At 33.7% G+C, this 22806-nt stretch overlaps 2 protein-coding genes across 3 annotated transcripts; both read right to left on the reverse strand.

Moving 5' to 3' along the window:
- Window positions 1-924: 924 nt before the first annotated feature.
- LOC123550094 (uncharacterized) lies at window positions 925-22799 on the reverse strand. Of its 2 annotated transcripts, XM_053524905.1 has the most exons (4): window positions 20367-22799; window positions 19191-19401; window positions 3738-3895; window positions 925-2482 (listed from the first exon to the last, which is right to left on the reverse strand). In XM_053524905.1, exons 2-4 carry the CDS (start codon window positions 19267-19269, stop codon window positions 1388-1390), a joined length of 1332 nt encoding a protein of 443 aa, XP_053380880.1. In that variant the 5' UTR covers window positions 19270-19401; window positions 20367-22799; the 3' UTR covers window positions 925-1387. The 2 variants fall into 2 exon arrangements, with proteins under 2 accessions (XP_053380880.1, XP_045194470.1); XM_045338535.2 differs by lacking the exons at window positions 19191-19401; window positions 20367-22799 and adding an exon at window positions 4262-4447.
- LOC123550104 (uncharacterized) lies at window positions 10444-12962 on the reverse strand. Its single transcript, XM_045338543.2, has 3 exons — window positions 12797-12962; window positions 12365-12456; window positions 10444-11917 (listed from the first exon to the last, which is right to left on the reverse strand). Exons 1-3 carry the CDS (start codon window positions 12882-12884, stop codon window positions 10838-10840), a joined length of 1260 nt encoding a protein of 419 aa, XP_045194478.2. The 5' UTR covers window positions 12885-12962; the 3' UTR covers window positions 10444-10837.
- Window positions 22800-22806: the final 7 nt, after the last annotated feature.

Raw genomic sequence — 22806 nt, forward strand, 5'->3', positions numbered from 1 at the left:
TATGAAATGCCACTCCAACTGAGAAAAGATCAGGAATTTTTCTTTCAGTCATTTCCGCTGTTTTGACGATCTTATCAATAAAATTATCTTTGACATAAGAATATGCTGTATCAATAGAAGCAACTACAAAGCCATAATTTCTCTGAATTCTTGTCTTTTTCCGTATTCATGAAAAATTCTGTTTTCGGTTATTACTATAAATATCATTGTATATATCATTAGTAGGAGGGGTGGGGGAGGGGGTAAGGAGCAGGAAGAGAACCAGAAGGCAGATAAGCAGGACAGGGAGGATAGCAGTTGTATTTGAAACGTATCAGCTATAGAAGTAACATTCACGCCGGTATAAGTGATGTCATATGGAGGATGTTCCAGCTTGAAATGGTTGAGGAAGGTCACAAGTGCCCCTCCGAGCAGTATAACATGCACGCGGGCATCTGGTTAGAACCATCGACCTTCCGTAGTTTAGCATCTTGATGGAGATATAGAGAAGTAGTAGTAGCTATTATTTATAAAATATGAAATCAGTTTTGTCGTTATATTATATCACTATAATTTATATTATCACTTAACTTGCTTTGCATAGTTTTTTTATGCGTAGGGGTTGTTTAAGTTAAGGAGACACAAGATATGTCATAAAGCGACTTTCTCTCTTCCGAGGGCGACGTTATTCATCAGAGACGTGTCCCTCTGACAATTTTTTCAGGCAGGGGTAGCTTTAGATTTTATGATGAGTATAATGACTGTCATTTAAAGAAGTGAGGAATCTCTATGACCGATTGTTGATATTGTTGAAGGATTAAAAACCTCAGTTGGGGTGCAGAATTCTTTAATGTGAGAAAGCCACTCTAGGTAGAAGGTATTGCCCCCGGCACCTGGTGTTTTATTCCACAATCAAAAGCTGGGTAAATGTAATTCTAGTAACTATTACATTTTATATTTTAATATGTTTGTCCCTGGTTCCAAAAAGGCTTTAACAGAACAATACAGCTCAGCCAAAATCAGAGAAAGCACATACAAATATATGCATTAATTAAAGCCTGAACGCAAAAATCAGACAAATAATTGCCTTTTAAGAGTAAAAGAAAATAATTTATATTCAATCACTTTATATTACATCTGTATCTTAGTTCGCATTTTTATATTCAGACTGAGTGCAATTTCTACTCGTGTTTTCCACGTCTTCTGTGATTTTATTGCATTTAATGTAAAGATTGCCCATAGAATTAAAGTAATACAACTGAGTATTTGGTACTGCGAGTACAACACATGTCTTTGTAAAAAGGCCTTTTCATGCCTGTTCTTCTCTAAGCAGTACTTTAAATTCTAGCACGTTTCACGTTCATTTTACTCAGCCAAGACCAAATATGCTAACAAGTGTCATTATATATCATAACCCTTTAAAATAATTATAGCTGACTGAAGTTTTTACATTTGCTCTGTTGAATAATAATTTCGGCATGTCATCGTAACCAAACAATAAACAATCTGGTTTCATGAATTCTTTGAGCTTTAGCATTAGGTCCATTGGCACAGAGCTATAGGCTTGAACAAGTGCTTCTTCGCGTTGAGCTTTAAGTTCGTCCTTATGTCCCATGCTTGCATCCAAAGCTTTCTTTATTTCAGCTCCAAACTGAGCATAACTTACTTTTGCAACTTCGTATTCTGCAAAAGGCATATTATACTTTTTAAGAATGAGTCCTCGAATCTGATAGCTTGACCAGGCCCTTTGGAAAAAATTGTATCTAGAAAGCATTTCTCCATATCGCTTTAAAGTAGTAAACATGTGTCTGTATGGTCCAAATGAACGTTTATACAACATCTTTGCTTCTATTTCTTCCGCTGCTGACATATTCTTACTAGTAGGAACTATGCCTTTTGTTTTCCAGTCTTCAACTAAATCTACAAGATCACTAGACATTGTTTCTAATTTTCCTATGAAATTAAATCGGAACTCGCAAGTGTCACAATGCATATACATAGGAGATAAATGATCGTTTAATCTAACTCTACGTTCGTACAAATTCAACACATATTTAACTAATTCGAGAAAAGTTACATCATGCCCTAACATCTTGCTTACACGAGAAGCATGAGGTCTAATAGTGTTGATGACATCTGTTCCTATTATTTTCCAGTGTTCGTTTGGAAGAAAAAGTTTGTTTTCATACGCAGAAAATAGTCTTGCGTATGGCTCTCTTACGAACATGAACGAGTATGCATTTCCCATCACTCGTATTGTTCTGCTTCGCAGTTCATTTGAAGTTATAGACATTTCGTCACACAATCCATCACACTGAAAAGTTCCAGACAGGAATTGCTCCATAAAGGCTGATCCGCATTTAGGAATATCGCAATAATAAAGGGAACGATTCATTAGAAACTTTCCACGCAATTGTAAATCATTCAAGTTATTAAAGATGTTTAATTTCCGGCATATTTCTTGAACTACTTGCGGTCTTTCTACACCACTTATGGATGTTTGCTGAAAATATTCGATTAAATAGAATGACATACCAACATCTATTTTCTGGTAAAAAGTAGTGTTGTGCAAAACTGGTGTTCTTTATACATTATATATTATTATTAACGAGAGTTAATCTAAAAGCAATGTCACCGAAACCATTATTATATGTATAATACTACGTGTTTAATAATATGTAGACAAAAATATGCACAAGTACCTTTATGTAATTACAATACTGTCCGAATATATAATAAAACTTGTAGCATACTCATTCCAATATCAACATTGAAAACGCGGAAACGATGGTCACCACACGTCATTGTCGTTATAGACATCAGAAATCGACATATTTGTCACTAAGCAGTAGCTAGCTTTAGCATTACTCATCGCAGTTAGACCGAGGTTACATCACTAACGTTTAATATGCAGACAGTAGAAAGCCGTTACTTTACGTCATTATAATATTATCTGATTTTGAGCGTTATTTTTATATTCTATCATGGTTCGATTTGATCGCCCGTTAAACGAAGAAGATCAAGCTCTGTATATTCTACGATATACAACGGTTGATGCACCGACCGGTATGAGAACATTATGACGCCAATTATGACGTCAAATTGCCGCATGACGTCCGGTTCATTACTTCTCGGATAAATGAAGTCCAGCATAATATTTATCAAATTTTTCAATGAGCATGTAGAAAGAAAACAATCAAGACCTTCACCTGGTTTACCGTCTTATTTACCACGGCTCATCGTTCGGATGCTTCAGTACTTAACCACTTAATGGTTCAGTTCCAGCGCATCTGAACCGTGATATATATGACGACAAACCACTCAAAGGACTTAATTATTTGATAACTGATAAATGATAGTCTTTGTTTTTTGTTGTTATTGTTTTTTTTCTGTTTACGAAACAAACATCATTTTCGTATGATGTCGTTGGTGTACTTTGAATTTTTGTATTTTTAAAATTGAATTAACCATAGAAAATGATATTTACTCGTGCAATCAGGATTGAATATGCGTGCTTCTTTAATTTATATATAATAATCCATCAATTAATGCAAATACATTTCTGTTATTACCAAAATGAAATGTAACTCACGCATTTAGCTTGCATTACATACGTCATAAATAAATTTCTTTTTAGCTTCAATTTTGCATTCTCATTACTGAGAGTTTTCTTAATAACACGTAGTTGCATAAGACTTTATAAAAATGGTAATCAAATTAGAAAAAAAAAACGAATTTATAAAGAAAACGAAGTTTACATCTTTCAAAAATTGGTAGTTTCCTGAATTTGGCATTTCCACATGCCGATCTGTATTTCCTGTAGATGACCACAACGACGTGGTAGTTGAGGCAATGGGAGAAGTTCTGTCAGTTGCATCTGATGGCGCCGATTTAAAATCAACAATTTCTTTACTTTCTGAAATTGATGATAAATATACATGTATAAATTGCTCCTCAGTCAAATATTTGGCAAAAGCAATAATTGTATCATCTAGGAACTTGAAAATTGACAGTTCTGGCAATGGACCAACTACTTCAATACAGCTTCTAAAGTAATTAAGACCTAGCAATGACACTTTTATTCTTTCATACTCATAAATGTGCATTTGCAAAAAAACATCTATACTTCTAAAATGACATTATAGTAAAACGTCGCTTAAAATCTATGAGCTGTTGTTTTCTTACGTTTAATAGTCCCTTCCTAAGACAAATGTTCTTTTAAACAGAAAAATACAGCGACCTTTAAACAGAAAAATACAACGAATAACTAAACGATTATTACCTGAATTTAACATACTTCTCTGCGCAAATACAAATAAGAGGATACCGGGGAATATTAATCGATAAATCCACTTTTTTACTTTATAGCGCCTAATAAAAGCCATTAAGATTTAAATTAAATATTCTTGTTATTTATAAAGCTACACCACAATGTTAACAACGATCTTTTATTTCTAAGCTTTTAAGGTATAAAAAATGGCTGTTTTAATCAATGCTGTTTCGGCTCACCTTAATTTGCATCAGTTCCACTCGGATAGGACTATATGCATGGTTTTATGTACACCTACCTACTCAAAGAACCAAGCTGTTGCCATTTCTTGAGTAATGTTGAAAGGATATAATTCTGAATACATATGGATTTTACAAATGCTTTTAAATATATCATAGTCGAAAAGAACGACTTATGTGACTATCTGGGCTTAACAAAGGGACCATTCATTCGTTAAACTCTGAAAATTGATTTTCATCAAGGTTTTATTCGTCGGCACATTCCTCATCCGTTATTACCCGTTTTAGTTATTAAAATGAAATGTACGTTTCAACAGAAACAGGAAGGTAATATTTGTAACCTTTAAACTATCGTTTATCGGCAGAGTGTTTCAAACACTCCCTTTTAGTTATTTGTACCAAAACTAAACACAATTGATTGAAACATGGTATCACAATACTTTACGAACCATCAAGAACACGATGCTCGTGTGCTTCTTAAGTTTGCCTTCTCAAAACAAGAATATTTAAAAATGTTCTAACGTATTTGAAATGATACCTCGTATATGAAATCAGTTGTAAAATGTAAGAATCAAATAGTAGTAAGATTCAAATCGACCTTTCCGCCAATAGTTACTGTATATGTGATTTTACAATTATAACATCTACAATTAACAGAGACAGGGAAGCTCAACAATGTACCGAGTAAATGTTGCAGTATTAAAATGACTGGATCACACCTGTGTTTCATTTTCTTTTAAATCATATCGTTCAACAATACAGTGACTGTTGGCTTTATCGCAAAATTTAATGCTAACACGTATATCTGTCCAACTTCACAAAGCCTTTATTTAAGTGTCAAGGCCACTAAAATACCACAGTCGGACCACAACTGATACAGGAAAGGCGAATAAATATTTATATCTATGACTTGTGTACTAAATTTCTTTTAACACTTTAGTGTCACCTAAATCTATAAGTATTCCATGTAAAATTGATGTCACAAAGAAATGTTTTTGACTGTCTGAAATATGTCAGGGTTGTTCTGATTTTAGCAAAAAAATCAAGTTTTTCACCTGCCAACTGGTATATACTAATTTGTTTTAGCTCGATTGTAATGAAAGCTTCAAGCTTATTGTAAACACTCTCGAGTCCGTTTCCTGGAAAAATCAGTACTGGCGTCATATGAGAAGTCATGTTCGTGACCACAGTGGGGCTCGAACCCACGAGCCCTGGATGTTCATTATCAATTTCTAATAACTTGAATGCTTCAATTGCATTATTTCTGCTCACCCAGCATGATTCGATTTAACTGGAAAGCAGTTTAGCTCTACCCTTTTAACCCTCTTTGTTTACAAGTTTATATATAAGTACAGTCAAACCTGTGTTAAAGACCACTTCTGAACAGAGACAACCTGGCTCTAAAGCCCATATGTTTTGTTTTCCATTTTAACATTTACAGTGTATTTTAACCTGTGAATAAATACCACCACTGGGGTGTTGAAACAAATTCGTTTCGCGTAAACCCTCACTATTTTTCCCTTCTATGTTCAGTGATACAGGACAGGGAAAATAAAAGTACAAAGATGCGGTGTGTCTCAAAATAATTTCTCGTTGTAACCTCTTTTAATAACGCCTTTTATTTAATCTTTCCAAACATACTTGAATATTTTCAGTTACCCATAATCTTAGGAAGTTTGTAATAAGCATCTACATAAAAGTCAGACTTTGATACATCATGTCGCAGAAGTATATTTATATATTATACCAGATTTGTTGAGCGCCCTTTTCATATGGAATGTACGTTCAAAGGCGCTTCACAATTAAACATGTGACACATCGCAGATATGTAGGAAAATAACAAAACATGACATATGCAATCACAAAACTGAAACTGAACAATTTGATTAAACGCCTTTTTTTATAAATGATATATTCAATGGCGTTGTACATAATAATAAAAATTAATAGTTATTACAACAATATCATAAATGAACAATGATACTATTTACAGCCTTATTGCAACAAACAGCCATGACCGCACCCCCACCCTTGAGGTCGTTTTACACCTATTGCCAATACCAGTACTTTAAACATCTGGTACGTCCAGACGGGCTGCATATAGTGGTTCAGCCTCCCGGTAAATGGTACCATCATGTACTGTATTAGATAGAAATATCACACACTTCAAGTGAAACTCGTCTTGCGAAAAACACACACACAGAACGTCATAACCCATAAAATGTGACATGATGAAATAAAAGCTGGATTGTCAATTTAGTTAATTACATGATGAATTGTACAGTTAAGAGACCTTCGTCAGTGACGAATGACTTGCTGTAGTTTTGTATTACAAAAATAACAATGGCATATTTATTATTGGTAAAAACAGTCACAGTTGGTATCTATGTGTTGTAGAAAATTTTGAAAAGGTGTGTTTTGAGAGCTCTTTTGAATGAATTAAGTGATGAATCTTTTCTGAGATTGTCAGGGAGAGAGTTCCATAGTTTTGCGGTGGCAACCCTGAAACTTCTATCCCCGTAGGTAACCAGTCGACTTTTTTGTGGCGCAAGCGTTGTTGCTGCACTTGCTGACCTCAGATTTCTAGTTGGCACGTACACCTCCAGTAAGTCTCTCATATACACCGGCGACTGTCCATGCAAGGCCTTGAATGTTTGAATGAGAACTTTGTATTTGATTCTATCTTGTATTAGAAGCCAATGAAGATCTTTAAGGATTGGTGTTATATGTTCAAAACGGGTTGTTTTCGTAATAAGACGTGCAGCTGTGTTTTGGACATTTTGCAGTTTGCTCGTTGTTGATTTTGGCACGCCGTACAAAAGAGCATTGCAGTAATCTAATCGTGAGGTCACAAGCGAGTTTATCAGGGTATTTGTGGCTTCAGTTGTCAAATATGGTCGAATATAACAAACGTGTCGTATTTGGCCGTAGCATGTTCGAGTCACAGAATTAACATGATGGTCCATGTGCATGTTCGAATCAAGCGTAGCACCAAGGTTTCGAACAGTTTTTGATGGTCTTATGCTCGATTCGCCAACTTTCAGTTCTAGATTTTCAACATGTTTGGAGTGTTTTTGACTCGAAAAAAGAATTACTTCAGTTTTGTCTGCATTCAATTTTAACATGTTTGAATTCATCCATGAGATGATTTCTTTTAGGCATTGTTCAACTCGTGTGATTGTGGCTGCCTTTGATGCTTGGTCAACTGGTTTAAACGATAGATAGAGTTGGGAGTCATCTGCATAAAAGTGGTAGTTTAGACCGTGGTTTCTACAGATGGACCCGACTGGCTTTGTGTACATCGTGTAGAAATTTGGGCCTAGAACAGATCCTTGAGGAACACTGAATTTCATTAGGACTGTTTCAGAGAGTTTGCCATCGATGCGTACTGTTTGGTAGCGGTCTGTTAGATATGATGCCACCCATTGAAGGGGTTTATCGGCGAATCCAAAATTAAATTCGAGTCTGTGAAGAAGGGTGTTATGGTCAATGGTGTCGAATGCAGCCGACAGGTCCAACATCACAAGTACTGTGACGTCACCTTTGTCAAGGGATTCGAGAATGTCGTTCTGAACTTTTAACAATGCGGTTTCAGTCGAATGAAATTTTCTGTATGCTGACTGGTTTATTTCATGTAATTGATTGTTCGTCAGATGTTCCCCAATTCTTCTGTTTACCACTTTCTCAAGGATTTTTGAAAGGAATGGCAGATTGGAAACAGGCCTGTAATTCTTGAGTGTGTTTTGGTCAAGTCTTGGCTTTTTTAACAATGGTTTTATTCGTGATGTTTTAAATGATTCTGGCACGATTGCACTTTCTAGAGAAATGTTAACAATTTTCGTCAATATTGGGAGAAGTTCGTTTATACAAGATTTCAAGAGCCATGTAGGAAGAGGGTCTAATTCACATGACTTATTAGCTGACTTTTGAACAAGCTTTTTCACCTCCTCCTCTGTTGCTTGACGGAAACTAGTCAAACGCGCGGTATCACATAGTGATATGCGTCCGTCTTCTGGAGTAAATGATTCATTCTGATCCTGGGATGCAATATTAGTTCTGATTTTTTCTATTTTATCTATGAAGAAATCGCTGAACTCCAGAAGTATTATAAGATTTCTGTGAAACTGTAAAATCAAATCTCAATTCCGACGGTAAAATTTAGTAAAATATTTATTACACGGTGTATGACAGCGGTAGACATTTGTTTTGGTAATAGATTGATTACGTTCTCTAGTCTTTAACTTTTCCAAATGCTAAGCAGATCTAACAATCGAGAAATATGTATCATATTAGATGATGCATAATAATTGATACTGTTCTTGTACAAATATCCTGACTTAAGACTTAACAGTAACTTGAACACAGATCTTTTCACTGGCCCACCATATTCACCATTCTACCAAATAAACACCATCACCATATTTCGATGAATATTATTCATCGTTACATGACTCCGGACATAATTTGCCATCCCATAGTTTGTGCTATATGACCGGTCTATATGTAGGCAGAAATTGTGAAAATTAATTAAGAAATAATAAATATGTGCCTATATTTTATCAGTTAATAAAATATGGACAGGAGTTCGGACGCGTAATAATTAAATCACGAGTGCGTAGAACGAGTGATTTAATATTCGCATCCGAACGACAGCCCATATTTTATTAACTGATAAAATTATTGGAACATATTTATTATTTCGATTCTAACCACGCAAATTCTTCGCATTTAACAGCACTACATTTTAGCTCGATATGTCATTCGGCTGGCCATATGCTATTATAAAAACCTCCTCACGAAAGAAAAGCGTTGCATAAAACGGAATTTTCCGATATTCAGCAAACTTTTATTAAGTAGTTACTGCTGTAAAAATGTTATTTTCAATAACATCTAAGGTCGGATATAGAGATCAGAAGTAAATACTTCATTCAAAGTTTATATATGCAGTTTCTAAAAATAGTGCACGTCATCTACATGATGGCACTGAAACATACACGCCAGAACATTGCGGCGGCATATAAACACGTTTTAAAAACACTTGAGTCTGGAAGATTGGAACATGAATTATAATTTATTTACTGTCAAAGTAGAATCTAGTTGACATTTGTGGTGCCTACAACGCAGAAATTGTAAACTACACACACGACCAGACATAGATGCACTGGTGTTGAAGTTGAAACTTACCGGGCTGAAGCATTTTCTTACGGTAAAAATATAAACAAATAAATTCATCAGTTAGAAATTGTTTGTTTCAGAAAATTTGATGTACTTTTTATTACTACTACATAGCACTGAAAAAGTCGAGTATTTAGTGGGTATATAACAGAAGCAGAGTAGAATCTCACAGTCGTGTTACAATCGTAGGGTGGAATGGAACAGCTATATTTTATCGTAGATTCATGTATAGGCGATTTCTCTATATGTTAATATAGCAACTGCTGCGGATCGTGTTAGAATTATAATTAATAACGTCTGTTCCTATTTATTGTCCACATGAGTAGCACATCATTTAGATAATATTTTCAGCTAATAGTTTCAGCCTGCTTAATTTACATTACCTTTTATGCGAAAACGGTAATTTCAAGGGTATCATAAGATTTGCTTTATTAGATCAATGACGAAAGAAGATTTTGTCGGACTTCTTTCTTTACTTTTCTTCAAAACGATGTGACAAAAGACATATTTATGCAGCGAATGTCATAAACCAGTTTTTATCAGGTATTAGAGACTGTCAGATATGTATTTGCATTACAATGCAATGGATCAAGGTTTCTGCATTTTTTCTAGAAGGGAATGTTCTTGAATTCGGATTGTCGAGGAAACGGTCATCTTCATTCTGAATCAAGCGGCGTTGTGGCCTGTATTAATTTAACCCAGGCTTAGTGATGATAGATAATTAAACTTCACTTGGCAGCAAATCTTATAACTATCTAATAACAAGTACAAAACATAGTCTTTGTTTTTCTTCTCTTATTTTACATAATTATACTGTAGTATCATACTCGGTCTTAAATGCTATATATAAACACTTTTTCCATAATTTAGATGCTATCTCTTCGTAACATCTACAGTTGCATTTGAAGTCTAACGGTCCAAATAATAACAAACAATCGTTTTTTTAATATCTTTGTTAAAATCCAACACATTTACTCTAATTGTCGGTATCTTCTTTATATTTGTCAAACAATCAAAATCACTCAACTGAATTACTTTTTTGCATACAAGAAGTCTGTCTTTGTTGGACGAATACAGAGCGTATCATTCTTTAACCAAGACACCAATTTGAATTCTATTGTTTATCATGTTCGTTCAATAAAACCAAGACCTAATTCTATGTAACATCATAAGGTTATAACCATTTAAAATAATCAAATCTGTCAGAATTTGGCAAACTTGTTCTATTAAATAATAATTCTGGCATGTCATCGTAACCAAACAACAAACAATCTGGTTTCATGAATTCTTTGAGCTTCAGCATTAGGTGCATTGGCACAGAGCTATAAGCTTGAATAAAAGCTTCCTCCCTCTGGGCGTTGAGTTCGTCTTTGTGTCCCATGCTTGCATCAAGAGCCTTTTTAATTTCATCTCCGAACTGAATATAATTTACATTTACAACGTCATTTTCTGCAAAAGGCATGTTGTATTTCTTGAGAATAAGTCCTCGAATCTGATAGCTTGACCAAGCTCTTTGAAATGCTTTGTATCTTGACAGAACCTCCCCATACTGCTTTAAAATAGTAAACATGTGTTTGTATGGTCCAAATGAACGTTTATACACCATATTTGCTTCTATTTCTTTGGCAGATGAGATATTCTTAGAAACTATGCCTTTTGTTTTCCAGTCTTCAAGTAAATCGACAAGGTCGCTTGACATTGATTCTAGCCTTCCTATGAAATTAAATCTGATCTCACAAGTCTTGCAATGCAAATGCATGGGAGCTAAATGATCGTTAAGTCTAATTCCACGTTCGTACAAATTCAGTACATATTTAACTAATTCAAGGAATGTGACGTCATGACCTAATATCTTGCTGACAAAAGATGCACGAGGTCTTACTTTTTTGATAACGTCTGTTCCTATAATTGTCCAGTGTTTGTTTGGAAGGAACAGTTTATTCTCATACGCAGAGAATAATCTTGCATATGGCTCTCTAACGAACATAAATGAGTACGAAGTACCAATCATAGGTAGACGCAGTTCATTGGACGTAATAGAAATTTCATCACACAATCCATTGCACTGAAAAGTTCCCGATAGAAAGTGATCCATAAAGGCTGATCCACATTTAGGAATATCGCAGTAATAAAGAGTTCGATCTATGAGAAACTTTCCACGCAACTGCCAATCACCCGAGATATTTGAAACTTTAAATGTCCGGCATAGTTCCTGAACTACTAGCGGTCTTTCAGTACCACTTATGGATGTTTGCTGAAAATAAAACATGAACTATTGCTTAGTTTAATATTGAAATAACAGTTTTCATAATATTAGTTTGATAGAGCAGAAATGCTAAGATCACCTTGATAGTTAACGGGGGTCTCCGCGGCCGAGTTGATAAAGGCGCTGACATCAAATCACTTGTTTCTCACCGATTCGGGTTCGAGCTTCATTTGGGCGTAGAGTTCTGCATGTGCGGAAGCCATCCAGCTGATTTACGGAAGGTCGATAGTTCTGCCCATGTATTCACAGGTGTTAAAATAATGTCCGGATGAGCACCAGGTGTCTCTATCCACAATGAAAAGCTAAAAAGTCGCCATATGGCATTATAACTGAGTCGGCATGACATTAAACACAACTTGACAGTTGACAGAAGGATGTAGAAAAGATACTTTACACTTTAAAAATGTAGTATTTGTCTTTAAATTGAATACTCACGTGTTGACTTGTATTGTCTTTAGACGTTTCTAATGCCGATGCATTTGGCCATGACGTTGCAGCTAACAGTGCCAAGTCAAAATCTTTGCTTTCTGAAATGTTAAAAAAAGATAAACATTGCTCCTCTGTGAATGAACTTTTTCCATTTCCTGCATTATTTGAACATGATATTGTTAAATTTAAAAATGCGCCAAATATCATATTCAATTTTCATAAATAATTTGACGATTTGTAATTTACTGTGCTTCTCCCACTGAGTATAAAATGGGAAAATTTCACAAAGGACATTTTACTGAGTAGTCCTTTAACATGTGTCGCTTTTGAATTGTTGATTTTTGATCCATATTCTATATTTACTTGAATAAAATTCCTGAAACATTTAACCATAATAGACGAGCTTAATTCTGAAATAATTAACAAGATGACTCATACTTCGCCACAACATCATAAGCAAGCTAATGCTGATGATTAATAATCGATAAATCCATTGTTTTACTTTAAAGCGACAAATCAAAGCCATGTAGATCTATATTAAATCTTCATATTTAAACAAGAAAAATTGTAATGGCTGTTAATGTTATTATTTTCAAGACAAGCATTATACCTATACATGAGTATTACCCGATATGCCTTTATTTTCCGCTTTGCTTTTGGATCATTTCCGCTCGGATGAGGCTGAAAACATGACTGACTGCTATATGTTTTATGTACATCTACTCGACTTTATAATACCAAGCTGTTGTCAATATGTTGTCATTCAGAAGTGAAAAGCATTCTTTATATATTCGTTAGAACATCGAAAAAAAAGTCTCTGTAATTTGCTTTATTTTATGCTCTTCAGTGAATTACTGAAATTTATCAGCGAAATAAAATTGATATTTGCATTGTTTGAAACAGTCAAAATATCATTTTTATTTTACACTAGCAAGGAACTTCATTTGAATGCGAAATAATATGAATTATCAATGATAGAATATTCCTTGCAAAATGTTCTTCAGTAAAGGTATAGATGTATAAAAATAATAAAAAGATCATAAATATTCACATTCTATTACAATAAAATGTACAAGAAAACAGGAAACGTAATGGAACTATTTACAGTTTTTCTACAAAGACATCCTGACGTCACGACATTATGATGCGATGCACGTGACGATGCACGGACAAACTGGATATAATTTGGTTAAAAACATTAAAAATACATAAAATAAATGGAAAAATTGTTTGTTTCAGTTTAAGATCGACACATATTACACTCGGGAACACAATAATTGATATTTTCACGAGTGGCGCAAGAAAAACAGCAATTTTTCAATCTAATCACTGACACCTTTCTAAATAACACACGGTTGCATAATACTTTGTAAAAATGATAATCAAGTTAGAATGCAAACGAACTTAAAAAGAAAAGGAAGTTAACATCTTTCGAAAGTCAGTAGTTTCCTCGATTTGGTATTTCCACATACCGTAGACCGAAACGACGTTGTAGTATAGGCAATTGGAGAAGTTCTGTCAGTTGCATCTGATGGCGCCGATTTGAATTCAACAATTTCTTTGCTGTCTGAATTTGATGATAAATTAAATTGTTTATAGATGAAAGATTTGGCAAAACTTTGAAATTTGACAGTTTTGTCAAGGGACCAAAGACTTCAATAGAGATTTTAAAGTAAGTTCAGACTTAGCTATTGCGCATTTATTCTTTTATCATTAATATAGTATTCCGCATAAAAAGATCTATCTTTCTAAATAGATATTAAAGTGAAATGTCGTTTAAAATCTATAAGACCTGTTCTTTTCAAAATTGTAATAGTTCCTTTATATAACTTTACTTATTATAAAAAGTAGATATCCTATGACAAATGTTGTTTTAAACAGAACAAGTTGAGCTCTATATATAGACGATTATTATGTGAATTTAACATACTTTGCTGCAACAATACAAATAAGAGGATACCTAGGAATATTAATCGAGACATCCACTGTTTAACTCTACAGCATCTAATAAAGCCATTCAGAATTAAATTAGATATTCTTGTTATTTATAAAACTTGAAAAACGATCATTTATTTTTGCTGTAACCATTATCTATACATACTACTTATAAGAAAACATATGGCTGCTTTAATCAATACTATTTCAGCTTTCCTTAATTTGCATCAGTTCCACTCGGATAGGAATATATGAATGGTTTTATGTACACCTACCTACTCGAAGTACAAATCTGTTGCCATTTCGTGAAGGAATATTATTCTGAATTGAAAGTCAGCCGTTTTACCTATTCTTTTATAGATCATAGACGATACAAAAGAACCGTTCATTCGTTAAACTCTGCAAGTTTGATTTTCATCAAGGGTCTATTCATCGACATTGTCCGCTTTACTTCTTTTAGTCAATCGAAAAGGGAATGTAATATTTGTACCCTGTAAACTATCGTTAGTAGCATGATGAGTCAAATGCCTTTTTTCATTATTTATGTCAATACTCACATGATTGATTTAAATATACCAGAACAACCTAGAACACAGTACCCGTGTACTTCTAAAATATAATGTCTCAAAGACAGGAATTCAGTTTACGCATGTTTACCATATTCCATCAATATTTGAAATGACACCTCGTGTTTGAAGTCGGTTGTTAAATGCATGAAACAAAATATAGAAAGATTCAAAATAACCTTTCCACCAACAATTACACATGCTTATAAGATTGTATTACTAGTACCTACACTTAGCAGAGACAGAGAAATTTAAATAATATACCAGGTGTGTGTAACAATATTATAATGAATGAATAGCATATATCTTCCGTTTCAGTTTTAAATGATACCATTACGCAGTACAGTGGCCATTTATCTTTTACGCAAAGGCTATCATGTATCTGTCCAACTTTACAAAAATTAGTATGCACTTTCTCAAAATAAATGACACGTGTATTCCTTTCTGTAAATGTAAAGGCCGCTTAATCATCACAGTCTGACCATGACCGAGATATGATAAGCAAGCAAATGCGAGTGAGAGAAATCTAAAATAGCACATGCTGGTTACATATAACAGTAAGAAAAATACATAATAATTATACATTAAACATACTTTTTACTAATTAATTTTAGAACGATTGTGAAGCAAGTTATGCTAGACACTCCAATCCTGAAGGTATCCATCGTCATAAGCGTAATATGAGGAGTTATACTAAATTAGTCCTTAATTTACTGCTAATTAACCTGAATGTTGTTGCGTCTTTCAATACGGAAATGATGGATGGTAGAATACAGGATGGCGGTTGTAAAAAAATACGATTGTGAAAGTAGGATGACAGGATGAAAGGATAGTAAACTGATAGGATTGTAGAACAAGGGCAATAAGATGGTACAATAGCGATATCCTACCACCCTACTATCCTGTCATTGACATGCTCTTTCCTGCCTTCGTGTCTGAAAAAACAGACAATGGGCGATTGTAGGATTTGAATACAGCATGAATCCATAGTCTGTCTAGAGTGTAGAATATGAACAGAAGATATTCCAATAGCCTATCTGTATGTATGTTTGTCTGTCTAACAATTACACAGTGTTGTCCAGAGATATGTTTATATTTGACTATTTCTTCATTAAGGTGTAAAACACTCACATATTATTTTGACCTTGCTGAAGTTTTACATTTACAGAGAGTTAGCAATTTTCTTCAAAATGTGCCTTTCAGTGTTAGCAGAAATCACAGTAGATATCCTTATTATATATAAATTAAGATCAACAAAAGGGTAAATATTTTCAATTCTGTTATCGTACCTTAATTTATTGGTGGGTGCTAGGGTATTTATATATATATACAGTCAAACCCGGCTGCAGAACCTCCCTTGGGGACTGAAAAATGCCAGTATTTGTGATAACATATATTTTCGCAAGACAGGTGACGTGTGACCATAGTAAGCAGGTTATATTTTTTGGAGGCTGTCTACAGTACGGGTCTGACTGCATAAGGGAGTTCATCGGTTCTATGACAAAGGTAAATGTACCAACTAATATAGCAAAAACAAAACAAAATTATGTGGGATAAGGCCGTGACTTTATTGTAAATTTTCAAATGAAAATTATGGCATATTGTAAATATATAGCATGGTATATATGAAAATGATGAGAAAAATATGAAAGACAAAGCTCCAGCTAAAATGCCTGGAAGCAACATAGCAGCGCGAAGGTGCAGAAAACTATGAAAATAAGAGCAGAACATACCAGACCTAATAGGAAATTGTAGTTCTAGTACTTCGCACTAATGGAAACGTGACAAAGTGCTCTCACAGATCTCTATGCATAATGATATAACAACAAAATATTCTTCCTAGATTAAGTAAATGCAAATGAACAATAACACCAAGATCAAAATAAATCTGATGTAATCAAGAAAGTCTTCAGCAAACAAACGCACAAAATATTAAAATATGAAAAAAATTGTTTCAATGTAATAAATATGGCAAACGGACCGGTGCGAGGGAATGGTTTATAGCAAACTATGCTACAATAATAAATAATCCAACTCAAGCGATTGACTGAGCTAACCAGCAGACAGGAAACGTAAGAAAAACAAGGGGATTTACATGTCTGTTTCAACATAACCCATGTGTTTAGAGGTTATTAGCAAAGTGATCCACAAATTATAAAAATATGTACGGACCTACACGTTACATATAACAAATGCAACTTTCGACTGATCACTAATAATCGTATGGCCGATAACTTGAACAACCCTGTTATATAAGACACAGTCAATCCATGGACCAGTGAATGCAGCCACATGGTACAAGGACCCCTCTACAACGGTTAAAAGAGACCGCCCAAAACACCAATAATAAGAGATGACCAACGAGCGCGAGTTGCAGATACGAGAAGGTCAACCTAGACAAGTTGAGCTTTATTTGATCTGCCGAGTATACAAGAATAAAATATTTGTGGATCACTAAATATTGCTCCTAATACGACAAAAATTAAATGAAATAGAATTGACTTGAGCCAAACATTAATACAGAGGACTGTTTACTGTACCGAATAAAGATTACATTTGTAAAGCGCATTAAGTCACGACAATAAAATCTAAATTGATGAAATCAGATCAATGCAATAAGTATGTTTACTAATAATCAGTTATTACGCATCCACGCCTTATTTCTTTCCTTTACTATTACTAATACCAAACAAACACTTAAAGTGGTTTCAATGATGGTGGTTAACTACGTTCATATAACAATCAATATCCCAATAACACAATGCAATCAATAGAACGCCTTCGAATATATATAGACAGAAAATCATAATCTTTCCAAGTATGCATGTACTTAAGCATCAATATGCCGAAAGAAAATAAATATACCGGACTATTTATGAACCTATGCAGTAAGACAGATACAGGGTGCATTTAGCAGTGATGCGTTTCATGTTAGACAAAACGATACCCACCAAATTAAAAAATTTATATCATAAAGGAAATAATTTACTTAATTTATTGGTGGGTGCTAGGGTATTTATATATATATACAGTCAAACCCGGCTGCAGAACCTCCCTTGGGGACTGAAAAATGCCGGTATTTGTGATAACATATATTTTCGCAAGACAGGTGACGTGTGACCATAGTAAGCAGGTTATATTTTTTGGAGGCTGTCTACAGTACGGGTCTGACTGCATAAGGGAGTTCATCGGTTCTATGACAAAGGTAAATGTACCAACTAATATAGCAAAAACAAAACAAAATTATGTGGGATAAGGCCGTGACTTTATTGTAAATTTTCAAATGAAAATTATGGCATATTGTAAATATATAGCATGGTATATATGAAAATGATGAGAAAATATGAAAGACAAAGCTCCAGCTAAAATGCCTGGAAGCAACATAGCAGCGCGAAGGTGCAGAAATCTATGAAAATAAGAGCAGAACATACCAGACCTAATAGGAAATTGTAGGTTCTAGTACTTCGCACTAATGAGAAACGTGACAAAGATGCTCTCACCGATTTCTGTGATATAAGATGATAACTATAGATTTCAACGAATGTAATGCATTTTAGATTTTAGTACTAATAAGATTTACAATATGTCATATTGAAATGCACATTACGTGTATTGAGGGCCACTCAACATTTTATGAAAATAAAATTCGCCAAAACGAGGTATGCAGTGAATACACGTTTACTCAATAGGTACAGTAGGTCATTGACAAACAGTTAAAAGTCTAGAGCTAGAAATTACTTTTTGCTATGTACCTTAATTTTTTAAGATGTATCAAAATCTATGAAACTCGCTGCATATTTTACATATTGTATATCTTTAAATGTTACAATGTCATTCAGGTACATGTACATATTATCCAATAGTTCGATTACTATAAGCTAGGGTCATCATGAAACCTTTTGCTGAGGTTTCAGTCGAAATGTATTATCTATTTATTTTGAACGAACATCAGACGAACGGACGGACAGGCGGACGAATAGGAAACCAATAGCCATAAGACTTTCAATTAGAAGAGTCTTACTGCCACTGACTTGTTACGTCATAAACAGTATATGCTTGGACAGTTTCATGTGACGTCTTCTTTGCATTCATATTATTGAAATTATTATTCATATCATTATTGTTATTATGATTATTATTATTATTATTAACATTATTCTCATAATTGATTCAATTCTGTTTTACACCTATTTTCGATATTTCTTGATTATTTCGTTTTCCATATCAATGCATTTTTATAACTTATTCTTTTACATGCAGGCAGCTAAGTAATGCATGCAACGGACCTAGATAAATCGGATCTAATAAAATTAACCAGGTACAGCAGTTACCTTTCAACACAAGGTGCCTCAATAGCTGCCGATCCCGACCATGCCACGCCGCTCCTATAGCTAAACTGTTTAAAGACATTAGGAGAATAGCCGGTTGACGACATTAGTTTTCTGCAGTCCCTTATACCAGAGATTGACCGTGTTAATGCTGGTGTTACAGTTGCTGACGTAATGGATAATCCGCATCAAATCGTATAGGCTAGAACTGCGTCTAAAATTTATGTGTATGCATTTCATTAGCGTGTAACAAAATTGATAACCCAAATCCATATTTTAGTCATTAAGAAATACATTTAAAGCTGAATATTGTTCAAAATATAACAATAATCTGTATTAATTTATATTAGTCCTTGTATATGATAATCTTTTGCAGAACGGAACCATGCAAAGTATTAGCAGATTCGGTTCGATTAACTTGGTTCATGGGAAATCACTCGTGGCACTCCCAAGTATAGTGTGGCTTATTCCATTTAGTTCAGAATGTTTGTGTTTTTATTTCTATAGCACCGTTCTCCATAAGTTTCGTTGTTTTGCTGGATTTTATTCTTATGTAAAATACTCTCAGAAACAGTAACCAGACTTAAGTATGAAAAGCAAGATATTTAACGTATAATTTTGACAATTGGTAAGAAACAACCAAATGTATATTTCTATTTGATTTAATGACTTAAAAGTTTGTGATTTTTTTTTTTTTTAAACTTCGAACATGTCCGGATTATATTGTTTAACAGTTCTGAAAGAGCTTTGTAATTTCATTACAATGAATAAATAATATATCTATAAATCCGTGAATTATTTGATTTAAACATGACGCTTTCGTGCTTTAAGAAATATTTCTACGACTTAGAATTGTGACAGTATGTTATTAATTTTCATAAGCATCACTTACCATTTACTATTATACATTACAACAGTTGAGATCTAGGTTACCCTAGTGATGTATAATGAAAATATATCTTACATTTCTTTCGATATCTAACAAACAGCAGCTAACCAATATGTTACATTATGAAAACATCCAATATACACGTATCTTTCTTGTCAGCTGTTAATGTTTCATGCCATGGTACGAACCCAACTGGAACACTCTCTTGCCAGTTAGCTAATCAAGTTAATATAGCCAGTTTCGTTCCTGGACACGTAAAAAGCGTAAGCTTACATTACCTTATTACATACCAATTTTCCCATGTGCAGTCTCTACGAACACTTTAACCATCTGACTGAAATACTGTTGAAAACGGCATGGAACCAATTAATTGTATGTCGCTCCTTTCTCATCGGATCTGTTAAGCTGTAACTAGACTATGCAGCATGTTTTTTATCATTTGAAGCAAGATATTTAACGTATAATTTTGACAATTGGTAAGAAACAACCAAATGTATATTTCTATTTGATTTAATGACTTAAAAGTTTGTGATTTTTTTTTTTTTAATTATATTAGGCTACAAAGCAAAATTCTTTGATTAATCCTAGCGATACTAAATCATGTTACAAAATATTTCCGCAACAATGTACGTTAGAAATGCATAATCCTCAATACACCTCGGGTGAAACCAGTACATGCATATTGTACATATGATTAAAGTCCATAAATAATAATGACCGAGAATAATGTACAGTAACTAACGTACTGCATTTTTGCGTATGTACATGCAAACAAAAGACCGCTCGACCACACCCATGTTTTACCTGTGAGTGTTTGTCAGCTCACTATGTCTGTTAATTTTATTTATTTATTTATTTATTTTTTTTTTTTAATAACTAAAATTCACTTCAGACTGATTCAGTCAGTGATTGAATAAAACCAAATAGCCAATATCTTGCTGATTGTACGATGAACACGTGTCTCCATTACTTTCCAGAGGACATATTCAAATGCCGTATAAACAGAAAGTTCAGCAATCAAAATTATAAGCGCAGACATCTAAAGAAAATATATAATGTATACTCATCTCAATTGTGAATTCTCGAAACAGTAGCGCTGCAGTTTTCCGTCGTAATCTTCTTTAAATTTTTGTAAACGATCTGTCCTCTACGGATTTCCGATAAAGAATGTACTTGTCACTGCACTAAATTTGCCCATGAAAATCCCGTGGGATTAAAACTTGTCAGACTAGTATTTGAACTGATACGACAATAAATACAAATACAGGGGCGGATTAGCAGTGATGCGTTATGTTAGACAAGACGATACCCACCAAAATTAAAACAATTTATTTCATAAGAGAACATAAATTTACTTAATCGCAACATATTCTGAAATTCTGTCTGTAAGTTGTGCACTAATTTTTTTACACAATAATATGTGAGTGTTTTACACCTAACTCTACATGTATAACATGCAATAGTGATGTCAATTTCTTTGTTTGTACTATTTTGATTGATGTATGTCTTTTTATCAAACTTTGTTAATTTAAATATAGTACTCATGTTTGTATATAAAATTTGTGGAGATAAATACAGTTTAAACCAATTCCATCTGTTCTTGTACAAATAACTTAAGACTTAATAGTAACTTGAACACAGATCTTTTCTCTGGCCCACCAGTTTCACCTTTTTTAACAAATAAACACTAGATCACCATATTTCGATGAATATTATTCATCGTTACATGACTCCGGACATAGTTTGACATCCCATAGTTTGTGCTATATGAACGGACTTTATTCAAAACATGTAGGGTTATTAGTCGGAAATTGTGAAAATTAATTAGAATTAATAACGTCTGTTCTTATTATTGTCCACATGAGTAGCATATCATTCAGATAATATTTTCAGATAATAGTTTCAGCCTGCTTAATTTTGCTACATTTCCACAACATTTTCACAAGGAATGTATAATGTCATATATTCTTGGGGTTTTTTTTCCAGCACAGGCTGAACCGAAATATAGTGTCTGTAGTGCTGGCTAAGGATGCATGATACCTTATTTTATTTTATTTTCGTTTCCTATTAAATTAATACCTTAAGATATATAAAACTCACTACCTTAGAACTGCTACTTTAAAAATTAATGTCAATACCTTAAAATGTATGCAGATTGCTGTCTGTGGAATGCTACCTTAAAAATAATACAGCTACCTTAAGATGAATTTAGGTTAATTATTTTAGTAAAAAGGGACATGCAGTTTTGTTTCAACAGTGCTACACCTTTATAAACGTAAGTTCACCTTTAAAATTCTTGAATAATAGACAGAACTGTTAATTCTGAATTAATTTTGTATTATAATATTATCGGATTGTGGTGGTGCTTGATGCATTAGTGTGGTAGTGCTGAACAAAAGTATTATACTTACTTCGTTTGAACATTCGGATGCGGTGACTTTGTGTTTACATTTAAAGGACCTCGGACATTTTCCTATTCAGATTGCCTATCCGATTAAGGAAAACGTGACATAGGGATAGACTTCTGAAATTGCATAGTTATAATAGTTGAAGACCATTTCTTGATAAATGCGACTTCATTTTACAAGTTTTTGAACAAAAGAAGAAGACTTTCTAGACATTTCTCATTCTCTTTTCTGTTAAAATATGAACATAAATCATTTTTAAGTTTTAAACATCTTTCCCACCAGTGACGCAACAAAATAGTTCACATGTCTTTGTAAATAATTA

Source organism: Mercenaria mercenaria, chromosome 15 (genome assembly GCF_021730395.1).
Source record: "Mercenaria mercenaria strain notata chromosome 15, MADL_Memer_1, whole genome shotgun sequence".
NCBI lineage: Eukaryota > Metazoa > Mollusca > Bivalvia > Venerida > Veneridae > Mercenaria > Mercenaria mercenaria.

Excerpts from the sequence above, each read along its gene's own strand:
- LOC123550104 (XM_045338543.2), bottom strand. The coding sequence starts at position 12,884 with ATGGCTTTGATTTGTCGCTTTAAAGTAAAACAATGGATTTATCGATTA. Across the intron at positions 12,457-12,796 it reads GCTTATGATGTTGTGGCGAA|AAAGCAAAGATTTTGACTTG; the intron begins GTATGAGTCATC and ends TTAACATTTCAG. Across the intron at positions 11,918-12,364 it reads AAGACAATACAAGTCAACAC|CAAACATCCATAAGTGGTAC; the intron begins GTGAGTATTCAA and ends TTTTATTTTCAG.
- LOC123550094 (XM_045338535.2), bottom strand. The coding sequence starts at position 4,364 with ATGGCTTTTATTAGGCGCTATAAAGTAAAAAAGTGGATTTATCGATTA. Across the intron at positions 3,896-4,261 it reads GAGAAGTATGTTAAATTCAG|AAAGTAAAGAAATTGTTGAT; the intron begins GTAATAATCGTT and ends CATCAATTTCAG. Across the intron at positions 2,483-3,737 it reads ACTACCAATTTTTGAAAGAT|CAAACATCCATAAGTGGTGT; the intron begins GTAAACTTCGTT and ends GAATATTTTCAG.